Source organism: Salvelinus namaycush, chromosome 19 (genome assembly GCF_016432855.1).
Source record: "Salvelinus namaycush isolate Seneca chromosome 19, SaNama_1.0, whole genome shotgun sequence".
Taxonomy (NCBI): Eukaryota; Metazoa; Chordata; class Actinopteri; order Salmoniformes; family Salmonidae; genus Salvelinus; species Salvelinus namaycush.
The window spans coordinates 14,642,570-14,667,723 of NC_052325.1; the positions used below are offsets into that span (position 1 = coordinate 14,642,570).

The window sequence follows — 25,154 nt, forward strand, 5'->3', positions numbered from 1 at the left end:
CCACCACTACTACTACAACACTGTGTCCTCTCTGTCCCAACCACTACTACTACTACTACACTGTGTCCTCTCTGTCCCAACAACTACTACTACTACTACACTGTGTCCTCTCTGTCCCAACCACCACTACTACTACGACACTGTGTCCTCTCTGTCCCAACCAGTACTACTACTACTACACTGTGTTCTCTCTGTCCCAACCACTACTACTACTACTACACTGTGTTCTCTCTGTCCCAACCACTACTACTACTACTACTACACTGTGTTCTCTCTGTCCCAACCACTACTACTACAACTACACTGTGTCCTCTCTGTCCCAACCACTACTACTACTATTACACTGTGTCCTCTCTGTCCCAACCACTACTACTACTACACGGTATCCTCTCTGTCCCAACCACCACTACTACTACGACACTGTGTCCTCACTGTCCCAACCACTACTACTACTACTACACTGTTTCCTCACTGTCCCAACCACTACTACTACTACTGCACTGTGTCCTCTCTGTCCCAACCACTACTACTACACTGTGTCCTCTCTGTCCCAACCACTACTACTACTACTGCACTGTGTCCTCTCTGTCCCAACCACCACTACTACTACTACACTGTGTCCTCTCTGTTCCAACCACCACTACTACTATGACACTGTGTCCTCTCTGTCCCAACCACCACTACTACTACTACACTGTGTCCTCTCTGTCCCAACCACTACTACTACTACACTGTGTCCTCTCTGACCCAACCACCACTACTACTACACTGTGTCCTCTCTGTCCCAACCACCACTACTACTACTACACTGTGTCCTCACTGTCCCAACCACTACTACTACTTCTACACTGTGTCCACACTGTCCCAACCACTACTACTACTTCTACACTGTGTCCTCTCTGTCTCAACCACTACTACTACACTGTATCCTCACTGTCCCAACCACTACTACTACTACACTGTATCCTCACTGTCCCAATGACTACTACTACTACACTGTGTCCTCTCTGTCCCAACCACTACTACTACTACTACACTGTATCCTCACTGTCCCAACCACTACTACTACTACACTGTATCCTCACTGTCCCAAACAGTACTACTACTACTACACTGTGTCCTCTCTTTCCCAACCACTACTACTTCTACTACACCATGTCCTCTCTGTCCCAACCACTACTACTACTACTACACCATGTCCTCTCTTTCCCAACCACTACTACTACTACTACTACACCAGGTCCTCTCTGTCCCAACCACTACTACTACTATTACACTGTGTCCTCTTTGTCCAAACCACTACTACTACTACTACTACTACTACTACTACGTCACTGTGCCCTCTCTGTCCCTCTCACTTAATGTACAGTACCAGTCAAAAGTTTGGACTCACCTACTCATTCCAGGGGGGGGGGATGGGGGGGTTCTTTCTATTTTCTAAAATGTAGAAAAATAGTGAAGACATCAAAACTATGAAATAACACATTTGTAATCAAGTGGTTACCCAAAAAGTTTTTATAGATTTTTTATATTTTAGATTCTTCAAATTAGTCACCCTTTGCCTTGATGGCAGCTTTGCACACTCTTGGCATTCTCTCATCCAGCTTTATGAGGTAGTCCCCTGGAATGCATTTCAATTAACAGGTATGCCTTGTTAGTTTATTTGTGGAATTTTTTTGCTTCTTAATGCATTTGAAGCTATAAGTTGTGTTGTGACAAGGTAGGGGTGATGTACAGAAGATAGCCATATTTGGTAAATGACCAAGTGCATATTATGGCAAATGACCAAGTGCATATTATGGCAAGAACAGCTCAAATAAGCAAAGAGAAACGACAGTCCATCATTACTTTAAGACATGGAGGTCAGTCAATCCGGACACTTTGAAAATGTCTTCAAGTGCAGTCGCAAAAACCATCAAGAGCTATGATAAAACTGGCTCTCATGATGACCGCCACAGAAAAGGAAGACCCAGAGTTACCTCTGCTGCAGAGGATAAGTTCATTAGAGTTAACTGCACCTCAGATTGCAGCCCCAAATAAATGCTTCACAGAGTTCAAGTAACAGACACATCTCAACATCAACTGTTCAGAGGAGACTGCGTGAATCAGGCCTTCATGGTCGAATGGCTGCAAAGAAACCAATACTAAAGGACACCAATAAGAAGAAGAGACTTACTTGGGCCAAGAAACAGGAGCAATGGATATTAGACCGGTGGTAATCTGTCCTTTGGTCTGATGAGTCCAAATTTGAGATTTTTGGTTCCAACCGCTTGTGTCTCTGTGAGCCGCAGAGTAGGTGAATGGATGATCTCCGCATTGTGTGGTTCCCACCGTGAAGCATGGAGGAGGAGGTGTGATGGTGCTTTGCTTGTGACACTGTCTGTGATTTTTTTTAAATTCAAGGCACACTCAACCAGCATGGCTACCACAGCATTCAGCAGCGATACGCCATCCCATCTGGTTTGCTCTTAGTGGGTCTATTATTTGTTTTTCAATAGGACAATGACCAAAAACACACCTCCAGGCTGTGTAAGGGCTATTTGACCAAGAAAGAGAGTGATGGAGTGCTGCATCAGATGACCTGGCCTTCACAATCACCTGACCTCAACCCAATTGAGATGGTTTGGGATGAGTTTGAGTGCAGAGTGAAGGCAAAGCAGCCAACAAGTGCTCAGCATATGTGGGAACTCCTTCAAGGCTATTGGAAAAGCATTCCTCATGAAGCTGGTTAAGAGAATGCCAAGAGTGTGCAAAGATGTCATCAAGGCAAAGAATGGCTACTTTGAAGAATCTCAACAACAAAAAAATAGTGTTCAACACTATTTTGGTTTCTACATTATTCCATATGTGTTGATGTCTTCACTATTATTCTACAATGTATAAAATAGTAAAAATAAAGAAATACCCTTGAATGAGTAGGTGTTCTAAAACTTTTGACTGGTACTGTACATGGGCTAAGACAGAGGAAGTCAAACATACGCATACGCACACACACACACACACACACACACAGATATACAATGAGTGTACAAAACATTAAGAACACCTGCTCTTTCCACGTCATAGACTGACCAGGGGAATCTAGGTGAAAGCTATTATCCCTTATTGATGCCACCTGTTAAATCCACTTCAATCAGTGTAGGTGAAGGGGAGGAGACAGGTTTTGAATGATTTTTAAGCCTTGAGACAATTGAGACATGGATTGTGTATGTCTGCCATTCAGAGGGGAATTGGTAAAACAAAATATTTAAGTTCCTTTGAACAGGGTATGGTAGTAGGTGGCAGGCGCACAGGTTTGCGTCAAGAACTGTAACACTGTTGGGTTTTTCACGCTCAATAGTTTCCCGTCTCTATCAAGAATGGTCCACCACCCAAAGGACATCCAGCCAACTTGACACAACAGTGCGAAGCATTGAAATCAACATTGGCCAGAATCACTGTGGAACTCGTTCGACACCTTGTAGAGTCCATGCCCTGACGGATTGAGGCTGTTCTGAGCGCAAAACGGGGGGGTGCAACTCATATTAGGAAGGTGTCCCTAATGTTTGGTATACTCAATGTATGTTTTGTTGTCACATATGCACAAGCCCATACACGTACATAGATACACACACACACACACATCTGTCACACATCCTCATGTCTGACAATGTGCAACTGAATAAAAAGAACAGTTAGGTTGTCATCCGTTTTTACAGTAATCCAGATGCTTTTCAGCGCTCATCATCTTGTGACGAAAATTATAACTTTATTTAGCAAATACTTCTGTGTAAACTTGACTTTAGCTTACAGTATACTCTGATATTCATGTAATTTCCCCTGTTTTGTGATTCTGACCCACTTGTCATGTTCCATAGAGCTTCGGTCATGACTCCTCCTGTGAGGCGTTTTGTGTGTTTATGTGTGGGTGTGTGTTTGCACATGCATGTGGGTGTGTGAAGGTGAGTTGCCCCCTCAGAGTGACTGATAGTGGAGAACTGTCACGATAGTCAAAGGGACTGAGAGAGGACCAAGGCGCAGCGCGTGGAAAGTACATCTTCTTTTTATTTTAAGAAGAAAAATGAAACAAAACAACAAACAGACGACCGTGAAGCTATACAAACACAAGTGCTGACACAAAACACTTCGACATAGACAATTCCCCACAAACAGCTAAAGCCTATGGTTGCCTTAAATATGGCTCCCAATCAGAGACAACAATAACCAGCTGTCTCTAATTGAGACCCAATTCAGGCAACCATAGACTTTCCTAGATACCTACACTCAACCATAGACACAGCTAGACTTCTATACTAAACATAAACCCAACTACTCTAATAAACCCCCTAAACCTTACAACCACCCTAGACACTACAAAAACACATACATTCCCCATGTCACACCCTGACCTAACTAAAATAATTAAGAAAACAAAGAATACTAAGGCCAGGGCGTGACATAACCCCCCCCTTAAGGTGCGAACTCCGGGCGCACCAGCACATAGTCTAGGGGAGGGTCTGGGTGGGCGTCCGTCCACGGCGGCGGCTCCGGCACTGGTCGTGGTCCCCACCCCACCATAGTCACTACCCGCTTACGTAGCCTCCTCCAAATGGCCACCCTCCACATTAACTCCACTGGATTAAGGGGCAGCACCGGACTAAGGGGCAGCACCGGACTAAGGGGCAGCACCGGACTAAGGGGCAGCACCAGGATAAGGGGCAGCACCAGGATAAGGGGCAGCACCAGGATAAGGGGCAGCACCAGGATAAGGGGCAGCACCAGGATAAGGGGCAGCACCAGGATAAGGGGCAGCACCAGGATAAGGGGCAGCTCCGGACTGAGGGACGGCAGCTCCGGTCTGAGGGACGGCAGCTCCGGACTGAGGGACGGATCCTGGCTGGATGACTGCTCTGGCGGATCTTGGCTGGACGGCTCTGGCGGATCCTGGCTGGACGGCTCATGGCTGGCTGACGGATCTGGCTGCTCATGGCTGGCTGACGGATCTGGCTGCTCATGGCTGGCTGACGGATCTGGCTGCTCATGGCTGGCTGACGGATCTGGCTGCTCATGGCTGGCTGACGGATCTGGCCGCTCATGGCTGGCTGACGGATCTGGCCGCTCATGGCTGGCTGACGGATCTGGCCGCTCATGGCTAGCTGACGGATCTGGCCGCTCATGGCTAGCTGACGGATCTGGCCGCTCATGGCTGGCTGGCGGCTCTGGCAGATCCTGTCTGGTTGGCGGCTCTGGCAGATCCTGTCTGGTTGGCGGCTCTGGCAGATCCTGTCTGGTTGGCGGCTCTGGCAGATCCTGTCTGGTTGGCGGCTCTGGCAGATCCTGTCTGGTTGGCGGCTCTGGCAGATCCTGTCTGGTTGGCGGCTCTGGCAGATCCTGTCTGGTTGGCGGCTCTGGCAGATCCTGACTGACGAATGGCTCTAGCGGCTCCTGACTGACTAACGGCTCTGACGGCTCGGGACAGACGGGCGGCTCTAATGGCTCGGGACAGACGGATGGCTCAGACGGCGCTGGGCAGACGGATGGCTCAGACGGCGCTGGGGAGACGGATGGCTCAGACGGCGCTGGGGAGACGGATGGCTCAGACGGCGCTGGGGAGACGGATGGCTCAGATGGCGCTGGGGAGACGGATGGCTCAGATGGCGCTGGGGAGACGGATGGCTCAGATGGCGCTGGGGAGACGGATGGCTCAGATGGCGCTGGGGAGACGGATGGCTCAGATGGCACTGGGCAGACGGATGGCTCTGGCCGGAATAGGCGCACTGTAGGCCTGGTGCGTGGTGCCGGAACTGGAGGCACCGGGCTAAGGACAAGCACCTTCAGGCTAGTGCGGGGAGAAGGAACAGGGCATACTGGACCCTGGGGACGCACATTAGGCCTAGTGCGTGGTGCCGGAACTGGTGGTACCGGGCTGGGGACACGCATCTCAGGGCTAATGCGGGGAGCAACAACAGGATGCACAGGACTCTGGAGACGCACAGGAGGCTTGGTGCGTGGTGCCGGAATTGGTGGTACCGGGCTGGAGACACGCACCATAGGACGAGTGCGTGGAGGAGGAACAGGGCTCTGGAGACACACTGGAAGCCTGGTGCGTGGTGTAGGCACTGGTGGAACTGGACTGGGGCGGGGAGGTGGCGCCGGAAATACCGGACCGCGCAGGCGTACTGGTTCCCTTGAGCACCGAGCCTGCCCAACCTTACCTGGTTGAATGCTCCCCGTCGCCCTACCCGTGCGGGGAGGTGGAATAACCCGCACCGGGCTATGTAGGCGAACCGGGGACACCATGCGTAAGGCTGGTGCCATGTATGCCGGCCCGAGGAGACGCACTGGAGACCAGACGCGTTGAGCCGGCTTCATGACACCTGGCTCAATGCCCAATCTAGCTATGAACACGTACAGGAGACACCGTGCGCTCTACTGCGTAACACGGTGTTCGCCCGTACTCCCGCTCTCCACGGTTAGCCTGTGAAGTGGGCGCAGGTCTCCTACCTGCCCTCGGCCCACTACCTCTAAGCCCCCCCCCAAGAATTTTTTTGGGCTGACTCACAGGCTTCCTACTGCGTCGTCGTGCTGCCTCCATTCGCCGGTATCCCTCCTCACACTGCGCCAGAGAATCCCAGGCTGGCTCCGGCACTCGCCCTGGGTCGATCGCCCACCTGTCGATCTCCTCCCACGTAGTGTAGTCCATATTACGCTCCCATTTCCATTCCTCCTTGCGCTGCTCCTGTTGCCGCTTTTCACGCTGCTTGATCCCGCATTGGTGGGGAATTCTGTCACGATCGTCAAAGGGACTGAGAGAGGACCAAGGCGCAGCGCGTGGAAAGTACATCTTCTTTTTATTTTAAGAAGAAAAATGAAACAAAACAACAAACAGACGACCGTGAAGCTATACAAACACAAGTGCTGACACAAAACACTTCGACATAGACAATTCCCCACAAACAGCTAAAGCCTATGGTTGCCTTAAATATGGCTCCCAATCAGAGACAACAATAACCAGCTATCTCTAATTGAGACCCAATTCAGGCAACCATAGACTTTCCTAGATACCTACACTCAACCATAGACACAGCTAGACTTCTATACTAAACATAAACCCAACTACTCTAATAAACCCCCTAAACCTTACAACCACCCTAGACACTACAAAAACACATACATTCCCCATGTCACACCCTGACCTAACTAAAATAATTAAGAAAACAAAGAATACTAAGGACAGGGCGTGACAAGAACCTCACTCCAGCAGGGAATAGAGAAGGTCAACAGAGATGGGGAGAGAGAACAAGAGATGAGACAAAAAAATGTCAGAGGAAAAAAAGATGGTACAGACTTAAATGCAGAAAAAGAGGAGGGAGCGAGAGCGTGAGAGTGACAGAGAATGATAAGGAATGCCAGAAATATCTCCCTAGCCAATCCATCTTTATGCGCAGGAGATCACATGATGGATGGGACCTCAGAAGTCCAAACAGATATTACTCTACACCTCACCATAAACACACACACAAACACACACCTCAGCCCCACCTGCCTGTGACCTGTGTTGGGAGCAGACATGGGTTCAAATACTATTTCAGATATTTCAATTACTTTTCAATACCTTTTTTAAAAGTTTTCAGATAACTTTTTTGTCTTCAAATAAAGGTTAATGAATCAAAAAGAAAGGAAGACCAAGGCACTCTTCATATAATTAATTAAAATGCCTTTATTAGTATGGCATGTTCAATAGAAACAAAGTTTTAAAAAAACGACGCGTTACGGCTGCATGGCCTTCGTCAGGGAGTACAAAAAAAAAGGAATACAATGTCCTCTTTTAAACAGCTTTTCCAATTAGCCCTAATTGGAAGAGGGAGTGGTTACAGAATTGATCACCTTTTATTGTGTATAGTATTGCTTACTAGGTGTGCCAAATCAATTATATCCCCTCATGCTCACATCCAGCCTCTCTATCCTCTTCCTGCTGTGGCACACTTCCATGTCACACTAGAAGTCTATGTTGCCTTAGTAACATGGCTATGTTACCCTCCTCAAGTCTCTCTTACAGTCTCTCGTACAGGGCACATACCCTATGGACTCTCCCTGTCCATTCCTATATGCACTCCACTAATTAGAATTGAGCATACCGTATAAGACTCAACTGCCTATAGTAATCAAAGCCCAAGGGACAAAAATATTCTATATTACAGTGATCGTTAGAGAGAAACACAGACGATCTATAATATATAGCTACTGTATCATTTCGGCAACCAAAACAATGGTCCCCTGTGAGTATTTGAGGGTGGAGGAGATCAGAGCAGACCATCGATCCCTTTTAGCCAGGGATAGACTGCACTGCTAGACCTTTGTCCTCTCTTAGACCTCTGTCTGTCTGTCAGTCTCCAAGACAGTCTGTTGACTTTGAAAAGGAGACTAAGGATTCTCAAGGAGACATTACACACAGAACCAACATGGCTCCCATGATAATTGTGATTGGTACAGACTACGGAGACATCATTAATGTCGTGTGTGTGTGTGTGCTGTACTAACGTGTGTGTTTTGTTCTGTTGTTCCAGGTATAGATGTGTTGTCCATGCACACTATGCGTACCCAGAGGCCCAGCACCATGTTGTCTGATGTTCGACAGCTGGTCTCCAGCGGGGTCAGTCTCAACCAACGCAACAACGACGGGGTTACTTTGGTGAGTACCTACCAGTGGAGGCTGCTGAGGGGAGGACGGCTCATAGTAATGGCTGGAACAACAGAAAATGGAATGTACAGTATTTGATTCCATTACACTTCTTCCGCTCCAGCAATTACCACAAGCCCATCCTCCCCCATTAAGGTGCCTCCAACCTCCTGTGGTGCCTACCAGTACTCCTCTACTCTCTCTCTCTCTCTCTCTCTCTCTCTCTCTCTCTCTCTCTCTCTCTCTCTCTCTCTCTCTCTTGCTCTCTCTCTCTCTCTCTCTCTCTCGCTCTCTCTCTCTCTCTCTCTTGCTCTCTCTTGCTCTCTCTCTCTCTCTTGCTCTCTCTCTATCTTGCTCTCTCACTCTATTTCAATGGCTGTATACAGTAGATGTGTCTTTGTAATGTATTTCTTTAACCCTCTCTCTCCTTCTCTCTCCATCTCTCTCTAGCTCCACATAGCGTGTGCTAGTGGCTACAGGGAGGTGGTGTCTGTGCTGCTGGAGGACGGGGCGGACCCTCAGCCCTCCGACAACGGCTATTGGACACCTCTCCACCTGGCTGCCAAATATGGACAGGTACTGTCATATCACTGTACATTCACATATCCAGTCGTGTCAGATCCACGGAGGGAAAGTGAACAAAACTTTGTTTAGCGAAGGAACAACTTTCTAAAATGATATTGAACCATACAACTTACGGGAATGTATCAATAATGGCTAGTTTATAGACCAGTATTGGCTGGCTAGTTTATGGACCAGTATTGGCTGGCTAGTTTATCTTTTACTTGGTACTCATCCCGGATCCGGGAGCACCCTCATCAGTAAAAAAGCTGACTAGCATAGCCTAGCATAGCGCCACAAGTAAATACTAGCATCTAAATATCATGAAATCACAAGTCCAAGATACCAGATGAAAGATACACATCTTGTGAATCCAGCCATCATTTCTGATTTTTAAAATGTTTTACAGGGAAGACACAATATGTATTTCTATTATCTAACCACGATAGCAAAAGACCCAACTTTTTTTTCTCCACCATTTTTTTACTGCATAGGTAGCTATCACAAATTCGACCAAATAAAGATATAAATAGTCACTAACCAAGAAACAACTTCATCAGATGACAGTCTGATAACATATTTATTGTATAGCATATGTTTTGTTCGAAAAATGTGCATATTTCAGGTATAAATCATAGTTTTACATTGCAGCCACCATCCCAAAATCTCACCAAAGCAGCTAGAATAACTACAGAGACCAACGTGAATTACCTAAATACTCATCATAAAACATTTATGAAAAATACACAGCGTACAGCAAATGAAAGACAAAGATTTTGTGAATCCAGCCAATATTTCAGATTTTTTAAGTGTTTTACAGCGAAAACACAATTTAGCATTATATTAGCTTACTACAATAGCCAACCACACAGCAGCATTGATTCATGCACGTTAGCGATAGCGAATAAACCAGCAAAAGATATTACATTTTTCACTAACCTTCTCAAAACTTCATCAGATGACAGTCCTATAACATCATATTACACAATACATATATTGTTTGTTCGAAAATGTGCATATTTAGCGGCACAAATCGTGGTTATACAATGAGAATAGTAGCCAAGCTGCAAACAAAATGTAGGGAGAAATCTTGGGAGAGGCACCTAATCTAATCAATAACTAATCATAAACTTGACAAAAAAATACAGGTTGGACAGCAAATGAAAGATACATTAGTTCTTAATGCAACCGCTGTGTTAGATTTTTAAAATTAACGTTACTACGACATACAGCGTGCGTTAAAGCGAGACCGCACCGAAATTAATGGCGGAATAGTAGTTTTACATTTTTCAACAGAACAACGAATTAACATCATAAATAGTTCTTACTATTTGATGAGCTTCCATCAGAATCTTGTGCAAGTTGTCCTTTGTCCAGAAGAATCGTTGCTCGGTTGTAGATTGTCGTCTTCAACTTTGGAATTAGCAGCAAACATTAGCCATGTGACGAAGACGTCTCCAACTCACTATAACGCAGCACAAATGAAATACCGAAAATCGCAATATACTGATATAAACTGATATAACTCGGTTTAAAATAACTACATTATGATGTTTTTAACACCTATATCGAATAAAATCAGAGCCGGATATATCTAAAGCCTATAACGAGAGCTTTTCAGAATGCAATCCTGAGGTCTGTCATGCGTCATGGCGAACGTTGAAAAGACTGCACACCCGGTTCCAAGAGCTTTTATACGGCCTCAGAACTACCCAGAGACCCCATTCCAATTCTCACTGCTTACTGACATCTAGGGGAATGCGTATGCAGTGCATGTCGACCCATAGATTACATGCAAATGTATAAACTGACCCTGGAACAGAGCCCCCGATTTGAGATTTTTCAGTTCCTGACAGGAAGTTTGCTGCAAAATGAGTTCTGTTTTACTCACAGATATAATTCAAACGGTTTTAGAAACTAGAGAGTGTTTTCTATCCAATAGTAATAATAATATGCATATTGTACGAGCAAGAATTGAGTACGAGGCAGTTTAATTTGGGAACGAATTTTTACAAAGTCGAAATAGCGCCCCCCTATTGAGAAAAGGTTTTAAAGACCAGAATTGGCTGGCTAGTTTATAGACCAGTATTGGCTGGCTAGTTTATAGACCAGTATTGGCTGGCTAGTTTATAGACCAGTATTGGCTGGCTAGTTTATAGACCAGTATTGGCTGGCTAGTTTATGGACCAGTATTGGCTGGCTAGTTTATAGACCAGAATTGGCTGGCTAGTTTATAGACCAATATTGGCTGGCTAGTTTATAGACCAGTATTGGCTGGCTAGTTTATAGACCAGTATTGGCTGGCTAGTTTATAGACCAGTATTGGCTGGCTAGTTTATAGACCAGTATTGGCTGGCTAGTTTATAGACCAGTATTGGCTGGCTAGTTTATAGACCAGTATTGGCTGGCTAGTTTATAGACCAGTATTGGCTGGCTAGTTTATGGACCAGTTTTGGCTGGCTAGTTTATGGACCAGTATTGGCTGGCTAGTTTATAGACCAGTATTGGCTGGCTAGTTTATGGACCAGTATTGGCTGGCTAGTTTATGGACCAGTATTGGCTGGATAGTTTATGGACCAACATTGGCTGGCTAGTTTATGGACCAGTATTGGCTGGCTAGTTTATAGACCAGTATTGGCTGGCTAGTTTATAGACCAGAATTGGCTGGCTAGTTTATAGACCAGTATTGGCTGGCTAGTTTATAGACCGCTATTGGCTGGCTAGTTCATAGACCGGTTTTGGCTGGCTAGTTTATAGACCAGTTTTGGCTGGCTAGTTTATAGACCAGTATTGTCTCCTGGCTTTTTTATTTGTTTACCTTGTCTAGTCTCATTTTGAGACCTATGGGAATTCTGTATAACAGAATTCTCCTCTGTCTGTCTCTCTGCTGATGAACAGGTATTTTGGGAGCTATCGAACAGACTAGCTCAAAGTGCTGGCACGGCACTGCATGTATTCATTAATGCCTTTTAGATTAGCGATTTCATGGTGTTTCTCACAGGGAAGGAGATTGATTTCAGGATATGGATGGAGGGTGGGTGGGGAAGAGGGAGATTTGGGTAGACGGATAGGGGGCTTTGAGGGAAAGGGAAGCGATCATGTTAAAATCTTGCTGACACGGTCCAATATGTAATTACATTTCTGGGGCTGCATGGTTGGGGTGCTGACAAAGAGAATGTATTCATATTAAGAACAGTTTTTTTCCTTCTTTGTTCCTCTACTACCCCGAGGCCAGGTTTCTTCTCTATAGTGTGTTTTACAGTAAAGTCTTCCTTTCTGTTACCTCTCAACCGTCACTATCTCAAATCAAATTGTATTTGTCACATGCTTCGTAAACAACAGGTTCAGACTAACAGTGGAATGCAGAGACAAAAGACAGTATTGAAAAATAATAGCATGAGGAATAAGTTGAAAAATAATAACACGAGGAATAAGTTGAAAAATAATAACACGAGGTATAAGTTGAAAAATAATAACACGAGGAATATGTTGAAAAATAATAACACGAGGTATAAGTTGAAAAATAATAACACGAGGAATAAGTTGAAAAATAATAACACGAGGAATAAGTTGAAAAATAATAACACGAGGAATAAGTTGAAAAATAATAACACGAGGAATAAGTTGAAAAATAATAACACGAGGAATAAGTTGAAAAATAATAACACGAGGAATAAGTTGAAAAATAATAACACGAGGAATAAGTTGAAAAATAATAACACGAGGAATAAGTTGAAAAATAATAACACGAGGAATAAGTTGAAAAATAATAACACGAGGAATAAGTTGAAAAATAATAACACGAGGAATAAGTTGAAAAATAATAACACCAGGTATAAAAACACAATGAGTAATGAACTTGCCTATATACACGGGGTACCAGTACCTAGTTGATATGCAGAGGTACAAGGTAATTGAGGTAGATATGTACATATAGGTAGGGATAAAGTGAATAGGCAATGGGATAGATTATAAACAGTAACAGCAGCGTATGTGATGAGTCAAAAGAGATTAGTGCAAAATGGTCAATGCAGATAGTCCGGATAGCTATTGGTTAGCTATTTAACTAACTATTTAGCAGTCTTATAGCTTGGGGGTAGAAGCTGTTCCAGACTTGGTACATCGGTACCACTTGCCGTGCGATACCTCATCCCTCTCTTTCTCAAACTCCACAGTTTATCTGAGTGCATACATAAGTGAATTTGAGTGCATAGTGACAGGGGAGGGGAGAAGTAGAGAATCGATTGGAGCCCTACCTGCTGGAGCCCTACCCGCTGGAACCCTTCCCGCTGGACCCCTACCCGCTGGAGCCCTACCCGCTGGAGCCCTTCCCGCTGGACCCCTACCCGCTGGACCCCTACCCGCTGGACCCCTACCCGCTGGAGCCCTACCCGCTGGAGCCCTTCCCGCTGGACCCCTACCCGCTGGACCCCTACCCGCTGGACCCCTACCCGCTGGAGCCCTTCCCGCTGGAGCCCTTCCCGCTGGAGCCCTTCCCGCTGGAGCCCTACCTGCTGGACCCCTACCCGCTGGAGCCCTACCTGCTGGAGCCTGGCGCTGGAGCCCTACCCGCTGGAGCCCTACTCGCTGGAGCCCTTCCCGCTGGAGCCCTACCTGCTGGACCCCTACCCGCTGGAGCCCTACCTGCTGGAGCCTGGCGCTGGAGCCCTACCCGCTGGAGCCCTACTCGCTGGAGCCCTTCCCGCTGGAGCCCTTCCCGCTGGAGCCCTTCCCGCTGGACCCCTTCCCGCTGGAGCCCTACCCGCTAGAGCCTGGCGCTGGAGCGCTTCCCGCTGGAGCCCTTCCCGCTGGAGCCCTTCCCGCTGGAGCCCTACCTGCTGGACCCCTACCCGCTGGAGCCTGGCGCTGGAGCCCTACCCGCTGGAGCCCTACTCGCTGGAGCCCTTCCCGCTGGACCCCTTCCCGCTGGAGCCCTACCCGCTGGAGCCCTTCCCGCTGGACCCCTTCCCGCTGGAGCCCTACCCGCTGGAGCCTGGCGCTGGAGCCCTTCCCGCTGGAGCCCTTCCCGCTGGAGCCCTACCTGCTGGACCCCTACCCGCTGGACCCCTACCCGCTGGAGCCCTACCTGCTGGAGCCTGGCGCTGGAGCCCTACCCGCTGGAGCCCTACCCGCTGGAGCCCTACCCACTGGAGCCCTTCCCGCTGGACCCCTTCCCGCTGGACCCCTTCCCGCTGGAGCCCTACCCGCTGGAGCCCTTCCCGCTGGACCCCTTCCCGCTGGACCCCTTCCCGCTGGACCCCTACCCGCTGGACCCCTACCCGCTGGAGCCCTACCCGCTGGACCCCTACCCGCTGGAGCCCTACCCGCTGGAGCCCTTCCCGCTGGAGCCCTTCCCGCTGGACCCCTTCCCGCTGGAGCCCTACCCGCTGGAGCCCTACCCGCTGGAGCCCTACCCGCTGGAGCCCTTCCCGCTGGACCCCTTCCCGCTGGACCCCTTCCCGCTGGAGCCCTACCCGCTGGAGCCCTTCCCGCTGGACCCCTTCCCGCTGGACCCCTTCCCGCTGGAGCCCTACCCGCTGGAGCCCTACCCACTGGAGCCCTTCCCGCTGGACCCCTACCTGCTGGAGCCCTTCCCGCTGGAGCCTGGCGCTGGAGCCCTACCCGCTGGAGCCCTTCCCGCTGGACCCCTACCCGCTGGAGCCCTACCCGTTGGAGCCCTACCTGCTGGACCCCTACCCGCTGGAGCCCTTCCCGCTGGACCCCTACCCGCTGGAGCCCTACCTGCTGGACCCCTACCCGCTGGAGCCCTTCCCGCTGGACCCCTACCCGCTGGAGCCCTTCCCGCTGGAGCCTGGCGCTGGACCCCTACCCGCTGGACCCCTACCCGCTGGACCCCTACCCGCTGGAGCCCTACCCGCTGGACCCCTACCTGCTGGAGCCCTACCCGCTGGAGCCCTTCCCGCTGGAGCCCTTCCCGCTGGACCCCTTCCCGCTGGAGCCCTACCCGCTGGAGCCCTTTCCGCTGGAGCCCTACCTGCTGGAGCCCTACCCGCTGGACCCCTTCCCGCTGGAGCCCTACCCGCTGGAGCCCTACCTGCTGGAGCCCTTCCCGCTGGAGCCCTTCCCGCTGGAGCCCTACCCGCTGGAGCCTGGCGCTGGCACTCTGCATACCAACTACACACTGACACATACTGTATACTTGCAGCATTGTCACTCACTTTAGCATCAACAGGCACATTCAGAGAGAAGGGAACAGCCTCATCTCTGCAACGCTTTATATTACAAGTATGTTACATAATTAGACTAGGTAAACTAATTAAAAACTCAAAAGGATGTAAAACTGTACCCTATAAGTACCGTTGTGTTTCATGCGTCTCTTAATTCCACCTCTACTCCCCATTAGTACTGAACGGAGGTCAGTAGTATTCGGTTGTTTACGGGTCATACTGTTGCTAGGTGCTGTTTGCTTGAGTCACAGTAACATTAGCTCATACTGTAGCCGGTATTTCACTGGCACACGTAATAGGTTAATATTTCACTATCCTGGGTAAATGACTCCCATGGACTGTAGCCTATTACTGTTACTTATTATGCTTCTGTTTCTCCTTCACTCACTTTCACGTCTCCCTGACATTTTCCTGGTTCAATCTGACATTTGACCCCAGCCAGGGGGTCACTACTGTGGCGATAGTGACATGATGGGGGTGCATTTATAAAGTGTTGAGTGGAGTATGTGAGGGTGTACCTTGTGGACATACTGTGGCCTGTAACCTGGCCAGCTGTTACCAATGTGAATCCAGGTTACAGTCATAGGTTACACTGTGGTAGAATATTCTGAGTCACTCTCTATACTTTACTCCAAAACTGATTTTATAGCATGATAGCAATAAATAGATAGAATGAGAGCGAGAGAGAGAGGTATATCCATATCCTCTCTAGACAGACCATAAGTAATGTGTTTAATAAAAGACACACTCTCATGTACCTCTGACCTCTAGTAGTGCAGAGCGGGAGTAGAGGAGGATGTAATGTAGCAAGTAAATATAGCACAGAGCTATGATGCATACTCTAATACAGGAGTTTGCTAACTTTTTCACCTGACCCCCACAACAACAACAAAAAATGAAATAAAAACAGGTTAGCTGACATGGGCATTTGATAGTTAATCTGGACATTTCTGAACGGTTATAAATAGCTCTCTAAGGTATGTAATGACTAATATGACAAGAGGAACTGATGATGCACTACCCAATTTCTAAATTGCACCTTGCATTATATTATAACAACTTTCAAGAGTAAGTTTGATGCCGGACTGAGTTCCTAGGGGGCACACCCCACAGTTTGGGGACCCCTGCTCTAACAGACCAGTGTCATACTGATGCATGGCCATGTCTGAGATCTTAGTCATTTTCATCTCATTGTGATGTGTTTGTGTGTGCGTGCATGCGTGTATTTGTGGATCAGGCATTGACAGACAATCTCTCACATGCTGCCTCGGGCATGCCATCCATTGGCATGTCTCACCACAAATAAACAATCACACACATTACCCACATTACATACATTACACACATCACAGACATTACACGCATCACACACATTACACACATTACACCTACTTCATATAACACACACATTCACAAATCACAGATCACACATCTCTAACATCACATATCACGCAGGTGTTGCTAGTCGCAACCCTGGGGGAGAGAAGAAGGAGAGGGGGAAAAGAGGGAGGGAGGAGGAAAAAAGAGAGGGGTGGAGATTAATAGGCTTTGTGAGAGACAGAGAGAGAGACAGATAAACTCACATATCTATTGGGTGAAATGCCACAGTGTTCCAACACAGTAGCAAGATTTGTGACCTGTTGCCACAATAAAAAAGGGCAACAAGCGAAGAACAAGCAACATTGTAAATACAACCCATATTTATGTTGATTTATTTTCCCTTTTGTACTTTAACTATTTGCACATCGTTACAACACTGTATACAGTATAGCCATAACATGACATTTGAAATGTTTCTATTCCTTTGGAACTTTTGTGAGTGTAATGTTCACTGTTCATTTTTTATTGTTTATTTCACTTTTGTTTATTATCTATTTCACTTGCTTTGGCATGTAAACATGCCGAAGCAGAGTGAGAGGGAGACATAGAGAGAGAGACAGAGAGACAGAGAGACAGAGAGACAGAGAGACAGAGAGAGAGAGAGACAGAGAGAGAGAGAGAGAGAGAGAGAGAGAGAGAGAGAGAGAGAGAGACAGAGAGACAGAGAGACAGAGAGACAGCGAGACAGAGAGAGAGAGAAATGGGTGGAAAGAGTAATAGGCTTGTAGTGACATAAGTAACTATATACGGCAACAGAGGAACATAAAGACATCTGAGGCAGAAAGACGGAAGGGTGAGACTGGGGGCGAGAGGAGATGATGACAGCTACATATCAGACAACTGTTTTTGTAGATATGGGCCACAGCAAGGACATTTGGGGAGGAAGGCATGCAACATGTGATCTAATGTAGTTCCATGTCTTTTTTTATTTTCTCTGAAATAATGAAGGTGTGTGTCTCTGTCTGTCCGTCTCCCTGCAGACAAGCATCGTTAGCCAGCTGCTGAAGCACAGAGCAGACCCAACTCTCCTGAACTGCAACCAAGACAAGCCCTCAGGTATAACACACTGACATACACACACACACACTCAATTTAAGCATGTGGTATTGAAATAAATAAATGTATTTTGATTGGTCCAGTTGACCTGTGTCTGCCTAGCCTACTGTTCTAGTGATCACTCTGATAAAACGGAACCAACACACACAACCTAACCAATTCATTTCCACAAGACTGTGTGTGTGTGGTTGTGGGTGTGTGTGTGTGTGTATGTGTGTGTGTGCGGTGTGGGTGGAGGTTATACAGTGCATTTGGAAAGTATTCAGACCCCTTGACTTTTTCCACATTTTGTTATGATAAAGCCTTACTCTAAAATGTATTAAATTGTTTTTGTTCCTCATCAATCTACACAAAATATCCCAAAATGACAAAGCAAAAGCAGGTTTAGAAATGTTTGCTAATTTCTTAACCTGAAATATGACATTTACATAAGTACTCAGACACTTAACTCAGTACTTTGTTGAAGCACCTTTGGCAGTGATTACAGCCTCGAGTCTTCTTGGGTATGACAATACAAGCTTGGCACACATGTATTTGGGGAGTTTCTCCCATTCTTCTCTCCAGATCCTATCAAGCTCTGTCAGGTTGGATGGGGAGCGTCACTGCACAGCTATTTTTTAGGTCTCTCCAGAAGTCTGGGCTCTGGCTGGGCCACTCAATGACATTTACGGACTTGTCCCGAAGCCACTCCTGCGTTGTCTTGGCTGAGTGCTAAGGGTTGTTGTCCTGTTGGAGGGTGAATCTTTGCCCCAGTCTGAGGTCCTGAGTGCTCTGGAGCAGGTTTTCATCAAAGATATCTCTGTACTTTGCTCCGTTCGTCTTTGCCTCGATCTTGACTAGTCTCCCAGTCCCTGCCACTGAAAAACCACATCATGATGCTGCTGGTTTAGTGCTGCAGAGATGGTTGTCCTTCTGGAAGGTTCTCCCATCTCCACAGAGGAGCTCTGTCAGTTTGACCATCGGGTTCTTGGTTCCCTTCTCCCCTGATTGCTCAGTTTGGCCGGGCGGCCAGCTCTAGGAAGAGTCTTGGTGGTTCAAACTTCTTCCATTTAAGAATGATGGAGGCCACTGTGTTCTTGGGGACATTCAATGCTGCAGAAATATTCTCAGATCTGTGCCTCCACACAATCATGTCTCAGAGCTCTATGCACAATTCCTTTGACCTCATGGCTTGGTTTTTGCTCTGACATGCACTGTCAACTGTGGGACCTTATATAGACAGGTGTGTGCCTTTCCAAATAATGTACAATCAATTGAATTGACCACAGGTGGAGTCCAATCAAGTTGTAGAAACATCTCAAGGATGGTCAATGGAAACAGGATGCACCTGAGTTTAATTTCGAGTCTCATAGCAAAGTGTCTCAACACTTATGTAAATAAGGTATTTATGTTTTTGATTTTTAATAAATGTGCAAACATTTCTAAAAACCTGTTTTCACTTTGTCATTATGGGGTATTGTGTGTAGATTGCTGAGAAAAAAAATACTTTTATCAATTTTAGAAAAAGACTAACGTACCAAAATGTGGAAAAAGTCAAGGGGTCTGAATACTTTCCGAAGACACTGTATGGTATTGCCCCATGAGGACAAGCTCATCCATTAACCAAACATAAAATGAACACTTCATACTCTACCTGATTTTTTCTCTGGACACAGAAACATGCACACACACTGAGAGAATAGACTGGAAGTGTTCAGAATTAATCATCAGAACTAATTTGATTCATTCCATAATGGTTATGAAGGTAGAATATCACTACTCAAGTGCATTATCTGTCATTTATGTACAGAAGCAGAAGAGACTATCAGAGTATGACCACACTAACAGGATTCCTTCTCACTTAATCTAAATGTGTGTGTATGCATGAGTGTGTGTATGCATGAGTGTGTGTGTGTGTGTGTGTGTGTGTGTGTGTGTGTGTGTGTGTGTGTGTGTGTGTGTGTGTGTGTGTGTGTGTGTGTGTGTGTGTGTGTGTGTGTGTGTGTGTGTGAGAGAGAGAGAGTAAGAGGGGGGGGAGATATGGGCGTCTAGGGGGTTGTCACTCTCTATGAAATAAAAGAGGAGATATACAGTAGCCGTACTCCTCCCCTGTGCCCTTTTAGACCTCATGAAAGACTGAGGGTATCTTAACTCACCCTGTCTCTGAAGCTCAGATGGATTGGTCCTCCATGGGCTTTGCACTCTGCACAGGCACATCCATATGGATGTGAGGGGGGGTCAGTGGGTTAGGACGAGGCCCTTAGTGAATTAGCCTAGAATGATTCAAAGCTTTGGATGGTACGTCTATATTACTTGTCATTAATGTTCAGCGTATTGATCTTGGAGGACATTTTATGTGTCTCGTTGATTGGCTGGTGTTCAAAGTCAATGTCTACGCAACATTCCACATCCTTGCAAGCTAGATATGATTGAAAGTACTGAAAGTAACCATCAGTGACTTAAATGTCTTATGACCACAATGATTCAAGTCATGCTCCAGAGATTTTGTATCATTTCAACCAGTCCTTTTGAAAGTAGTGTTCACGAGCCAAAACGAGTTCCCGACAACTCTGTATGACGTCATCCATTGCTTATGATATGTTACCTTTTTTTGGTGCAATTTGTATGAAATGTTACAAATTCAAAATAGGACAATATGTTATGAATTTGTAAGTTCTTAAGATCCCGGACTGCTTCTTTAAGCAAGTTTAAATACCACAAACCTCTGATGTGCCTTATTGCTATTATAAACTGATTAGCAACATTAATTGAACAGTAAACAAGTATTTTTGCATCATACGTGTGGTATATTGTTGTCTGATATACATGGCTAAAATGTTTCAGCCAATTAGCTTATAGGACCCAAACTACCCGGTTTATAATGCTTACCAACAAATACATTTGTAACAGTCTGACAGAGAGGTGAAAAGAGTCTTTCTCATTGTTAACCCTTAGTGGTTACTCTCTTAACCCCCTTTGCTCTCTGTCCTGGTTCCAGGCATAGCAGCATCTGACCCCATCATGGCTATGCTGCTGAGAGCAGAGGAATGCTGGGTAGAGAGACTGAAGGACCCCTCTGTCCCCCCGCCCCCTTCAGATGAGCGCTACGATGGAGGCGCACACGACCACACCATCCCCGTCAAGAACCTGTGAGTTTTTATCAATTCATCAAATGATCAAATGACCTCACTTATCTATATTATGCATTAATTATAGTTCAATTGTGTTTCGATATCAGTATTCAAAAGCAAATGATACCCTTAGTAATCATATTACCCCCACCCCTACCCTGTAGCACCCCCCTGTCCATGTCCCTCTCTAAGAGGGACAGTCTGTTGGAGAAGTGTGCCATGTTCAGTGAGGTGGGAGGGGGGCTGAGCAGACAACCCTCACTGGACAACGGTCTGGACGGACCTACAGGAACCTACAGCAAACTGGAGCAGGCAAGTACAATCAACATCTGCACTACAACTAAGTGTACACTCAATATGTGCACTTCTGCTATGTACTTCACATCTCTACCACAGAAAAGTTTACATGTACAGTATGAGAAAGTGTGCACATGCACCAAATCCATGTGTGGTTTCTATGGTAACCTGTGTGGTGTTGTGTTGCAGGTGAAGCTGATGCCTCCGGCGCCTAATGATGACCTGGCGTCTCTCAGTGAACTCACAAACAGCAGCCTGCTCTACGAGATGCAGAAACGCTTTGGCAATGACCAGATTTATGTAGGTAGAACACACACACAAACATGCACACAAACATACATACACACACACACACACACACACACTCACACATGGACACACTGACATACAATTGGAGTGATGTATGAGATGTCAGCTTGGACAATGGGCAGTCTTTCCCCTTGACTCTGCCCAGATTCAGAGCTGGGGAGGCAAACCAGCACCCTCCAGCCTAGCAGGCCAGTGACAGAGATGGGTGTTTTTGGCAATGGCTGGGACAGGGGAGGGAGTCCTGTTTTTGGTCTCTCTGTTGCCAGGCCAGGCAATGGTAACTGTGCTAGTGTGAGTTGTAGGGGTGGTACGTTCTTTGAGTCAGTCTTCCAACCCCCTCTCAGCTCTCTGTTCTGGGATAGTGGCTGTTGTGTGATGGGTTTGTGTGAGCTCTGGCCAGGGCCTCGTGTCTGGAAGGTGGCCCAGGAGACTCACTGTCTGCTGCCCAGGGACTTTGAGCCATGGCTGGGGGGATGAATATAACTACTAAGAGCCACATGTACGTGCACGGATACACAGGCACCCACATTAATGCACAAATTTACACAGACACACACACACACTCACAAAAGAGACATTTCCTATGTTGGAGAATCAATGCTGTTTTGGTTCGATGGAAGAAATCCATGACTGCATTTATAAGAAATACTGTACACCTCTTTTCCTTTCGGTTTCTGGTCATTTTAACCATCTTTCATTGTCCCAATCTCCCTGAGTCTATTGTCTGGTCTATAGCTCAGCATGAGAGACTGTGCTGTTTAAAGACAGGAGCCAGATCAATGTGGAACAGCCTGGTTATTCTCATCACTGTGTGTGAAGAGGCTTCAATAGCCTGTTGTTACTGAACTACAGATGGAGGAGAGACTGGCTGGTTAGATATGGAGGGGAGGTAAGAGAGGAGGAGGTAGATTGAGAGAGGACAGAGGAGAGGGGGATAGAATGAGACAAGGAGAAGGGAAAGAAAAAAAGAGATGATGGGAAAAGATAAGGAGATTGGGCGAGGAGGAGGAGGAGGAAGAAGAGGAAGAAGAGAGCATGGAGAGAGGAGGTGGATGAGAAAATGAGAGAGGAGCATGAGGTGGAGGAGGGAGAGAGAGAGGAAACCATGGAGAGAGGGACGAGATGGAGGAGAGGGAGGACAAAGCCATTGTAATGTTCCATATGCTCCCCAGCAGGGTGGTCAGAGACTGGGACTTTGATGACTGGGCTCCAGCCTGCTCCTTTGTGCTGAGATGGAGGGATGGTACACAGCCAAGCCCAGGGACTAGAGATAGAGGGAGGGATGGATGACAGTTGGGAGGATTTGATGGTGGTTGTGAGGGAGTGGAATTTGAGTTTGTTCTTGATGCTACTATACGAGATTGAGAGCATGTGATTAAGTGTAAGGGTCACAGTTAACTTGCTTTGCGTTAAAGTTACCCTCTGGCACAGATCTAGAATCATCTAACCCTGCTATTAGGGGTTAAAATGCAAAACTGACCTTAAAACAGTGTATAACTTTGAAACTCATTAACCTTCAGCCCAGGCCTGAGGATAGGCAAAGCAGCATGTTAGCGTTTTAGTGATAACACGTCCTATCCAACCCCAGCAGGGCACTCCTAGGGGACAGAGGGTTAGCGTTTAGCAATTAGCCAGCCTCAGGGTATTTGTGTGGGAGGTAGGGCTAGCAGCTTGTAACTGTACAGCAGTAGCTGTAAGGGTTAGGGTTTACTGTATGTCTCAGTCAGAGGAAGGGATTTTGTCAGTTAGTAGCCTATTTAAACAGCCTCAGGGTCTGTGCGTTGGAAGAAGGAATAGCTATTGAAATGGAATAAGACTACCTCTCTATCTCCATGCAGTTTTTGCTATTTCTGTTTATAAAAAGAGGTTTTGGTGGTAATGTTTTTTAAGTGATTTGCAGCGTTAGTTGCCGTTAAATGTCAAGTTGATTACATGTTGCATTGATTTTTTTCTAACGTTGACAGGGTCTCATGTCCGAGCAGACCGCTATTTGGCAACATATTCTATTCATATGTCTCAGCCATATCCCGTGAACCCCTGAAGCTCATTACAGTAATATTGTTGACTATGTTTTCCCTGCATTTGAGTAATTTTAGTTATCATTAGAAAAGCCTTTCTTACCTCTATCACACTTCCTTGTTCGCCAAGGTGTACGCATGCCCCAGGAGCGTGTATTTGGGAATGAGCATGTCCAACGCCGTGGCAGCGGAAGAGGATACTTTTGTGAAGAGTTTTGTAATTCTCATAATGGTGTTTGTTGTCATGTTTGCCATAGCATTAGTGCTGACACAGGCCTCTCCCATCCCTCGTTGTGTTCGGGGAAGGGATTTAGTTAGTGCTAAGTTGACCGTCAGGCTCCATGAAAGGGATGGGGCTTTGTGCTTCAACAATTAAGACGGTATGGCTCTATGTGAACTTCTGTGTTTACCCCAGGAGTTTAGTGGCTGGTAGTTTGACCGTGCTTCAGGTCAAGACAAGATGCCTCAACGCCAATATATCAGGATGAGATGTATACCCCTGATGTTACAGTATTTCAACTGTAATAATCCATTATTTTATTAACGAGATGCATTTCACTCACTGTATGTCTCTTTGGTTAAAGAAGTAATGCAAGTTATTTTTTTCAGACCTACATCGGGCACATTCTTCTCCTGGTCAATCCTAACAAAGAGCTCCCCATTTACTCTTCACTGGTGAGTACACATTATACAGTAACCAACAAGATCTCATAGTGTCCCTTCAACATTTGACATACAGTGCCTTGTAAACGTATTCATCACCCTTGGCGTTTTTCTATTTGTTGCATTACAACCTGTAATTTAAATAGATTTTTATTTGGATTTCATGTAATGGACATACACATAATAGTCCAAATTGGTGAAGTGAAATGAAAAAAATAACTTCTTTCAAAAAATTACAAAAAATGTCAAACGGAAAAGTGGTGCTTGTATTCAACCTCATTGCTATGAAGCCCCTAAATAAGATCTGCTGCAACCAATTACCCTCAGAAGTCACATAATTAGTTAAATAAAGTCTTCCTGTGTGCAATATAGGTGTCACATGATCTGTCACATGATCTCAGTATATATACACCTGTTCTGAAAGGCCCCAGAGTCTGTAACACCAGTAAGCAAGGGGCACAACCAAGCAAGTGGCAACATGAAGACCAAGGCGATCTCTAAACAGGTCAGGGACAAAGTTCTGGAGAAGTACAGTTCAGGTTTGAGTTGTAAAAAAATATCAGAAACTTTGAACATCCCACGGAGCACCATTAAATCCATTATTAAAAAATGGAAAGACTATGGCACCACAACAAACCTGCCTAGAGAGGGCCGCCCACCAAAACTCATGGACCAGGCAAGGAGGGCATTAATCAGAGAGGGAACAAAGAGACCAAAGATAACCCTGAAGGAGCGGCAAAGCTCCACAGCGAAGATTGGACTATCTGTCCATAGGACCACTTTAAGCCGTACACTCCACAGAGCTGGGCTTTACGGAAGAGTGGCCAGAAAAAGCCATTGCTTAAAGAAAAAATAAGCAAACATGCTTGGTGTTCGCCAAAAGGCATGTGGGAGACTCCCCAAACATATGGAA

General features: G+C 46.4%; 1 protein-coding gene across 1 annotated transcript in view; it reads left to right on the plus strand.

Moving 5' to 3' along the window:
* Positions 1-25,154, plus strand: part of myo16 (myosin XVI) — a 185,647-nt gene that overhangs the window by 54,590 nt on the left and 105,903 nt on the right. The window contains exons 5-11 of the mRNA XM_039014219.1: positions 8,547-8,671; positions 9,110-9,235; positions 17,769-17,844; positions 20,822-20,972; positions 21,119-21,266; positions 21,441-21,551; positions 24,188-24,253. Coding sequence (XP_038870147.1) covers positions 8,547-8,671; positions 9,110-9,235; positions 17,769-17,844; positions 20,822-20,972; positions 21,119-21,266; positions 21,441-21,551; positions 24,188-24,253 — 803 coding nt within the window. The remainder of the gene's footprint in view (positions 1-8,546; positions 8,672-9,109; positions 9,236-17,768; positions 17,845-20,821; positions 20,973-21,118; positions 21,267-21,440; positions 21,552-24,187; positions 24,254-25,154) is intronic.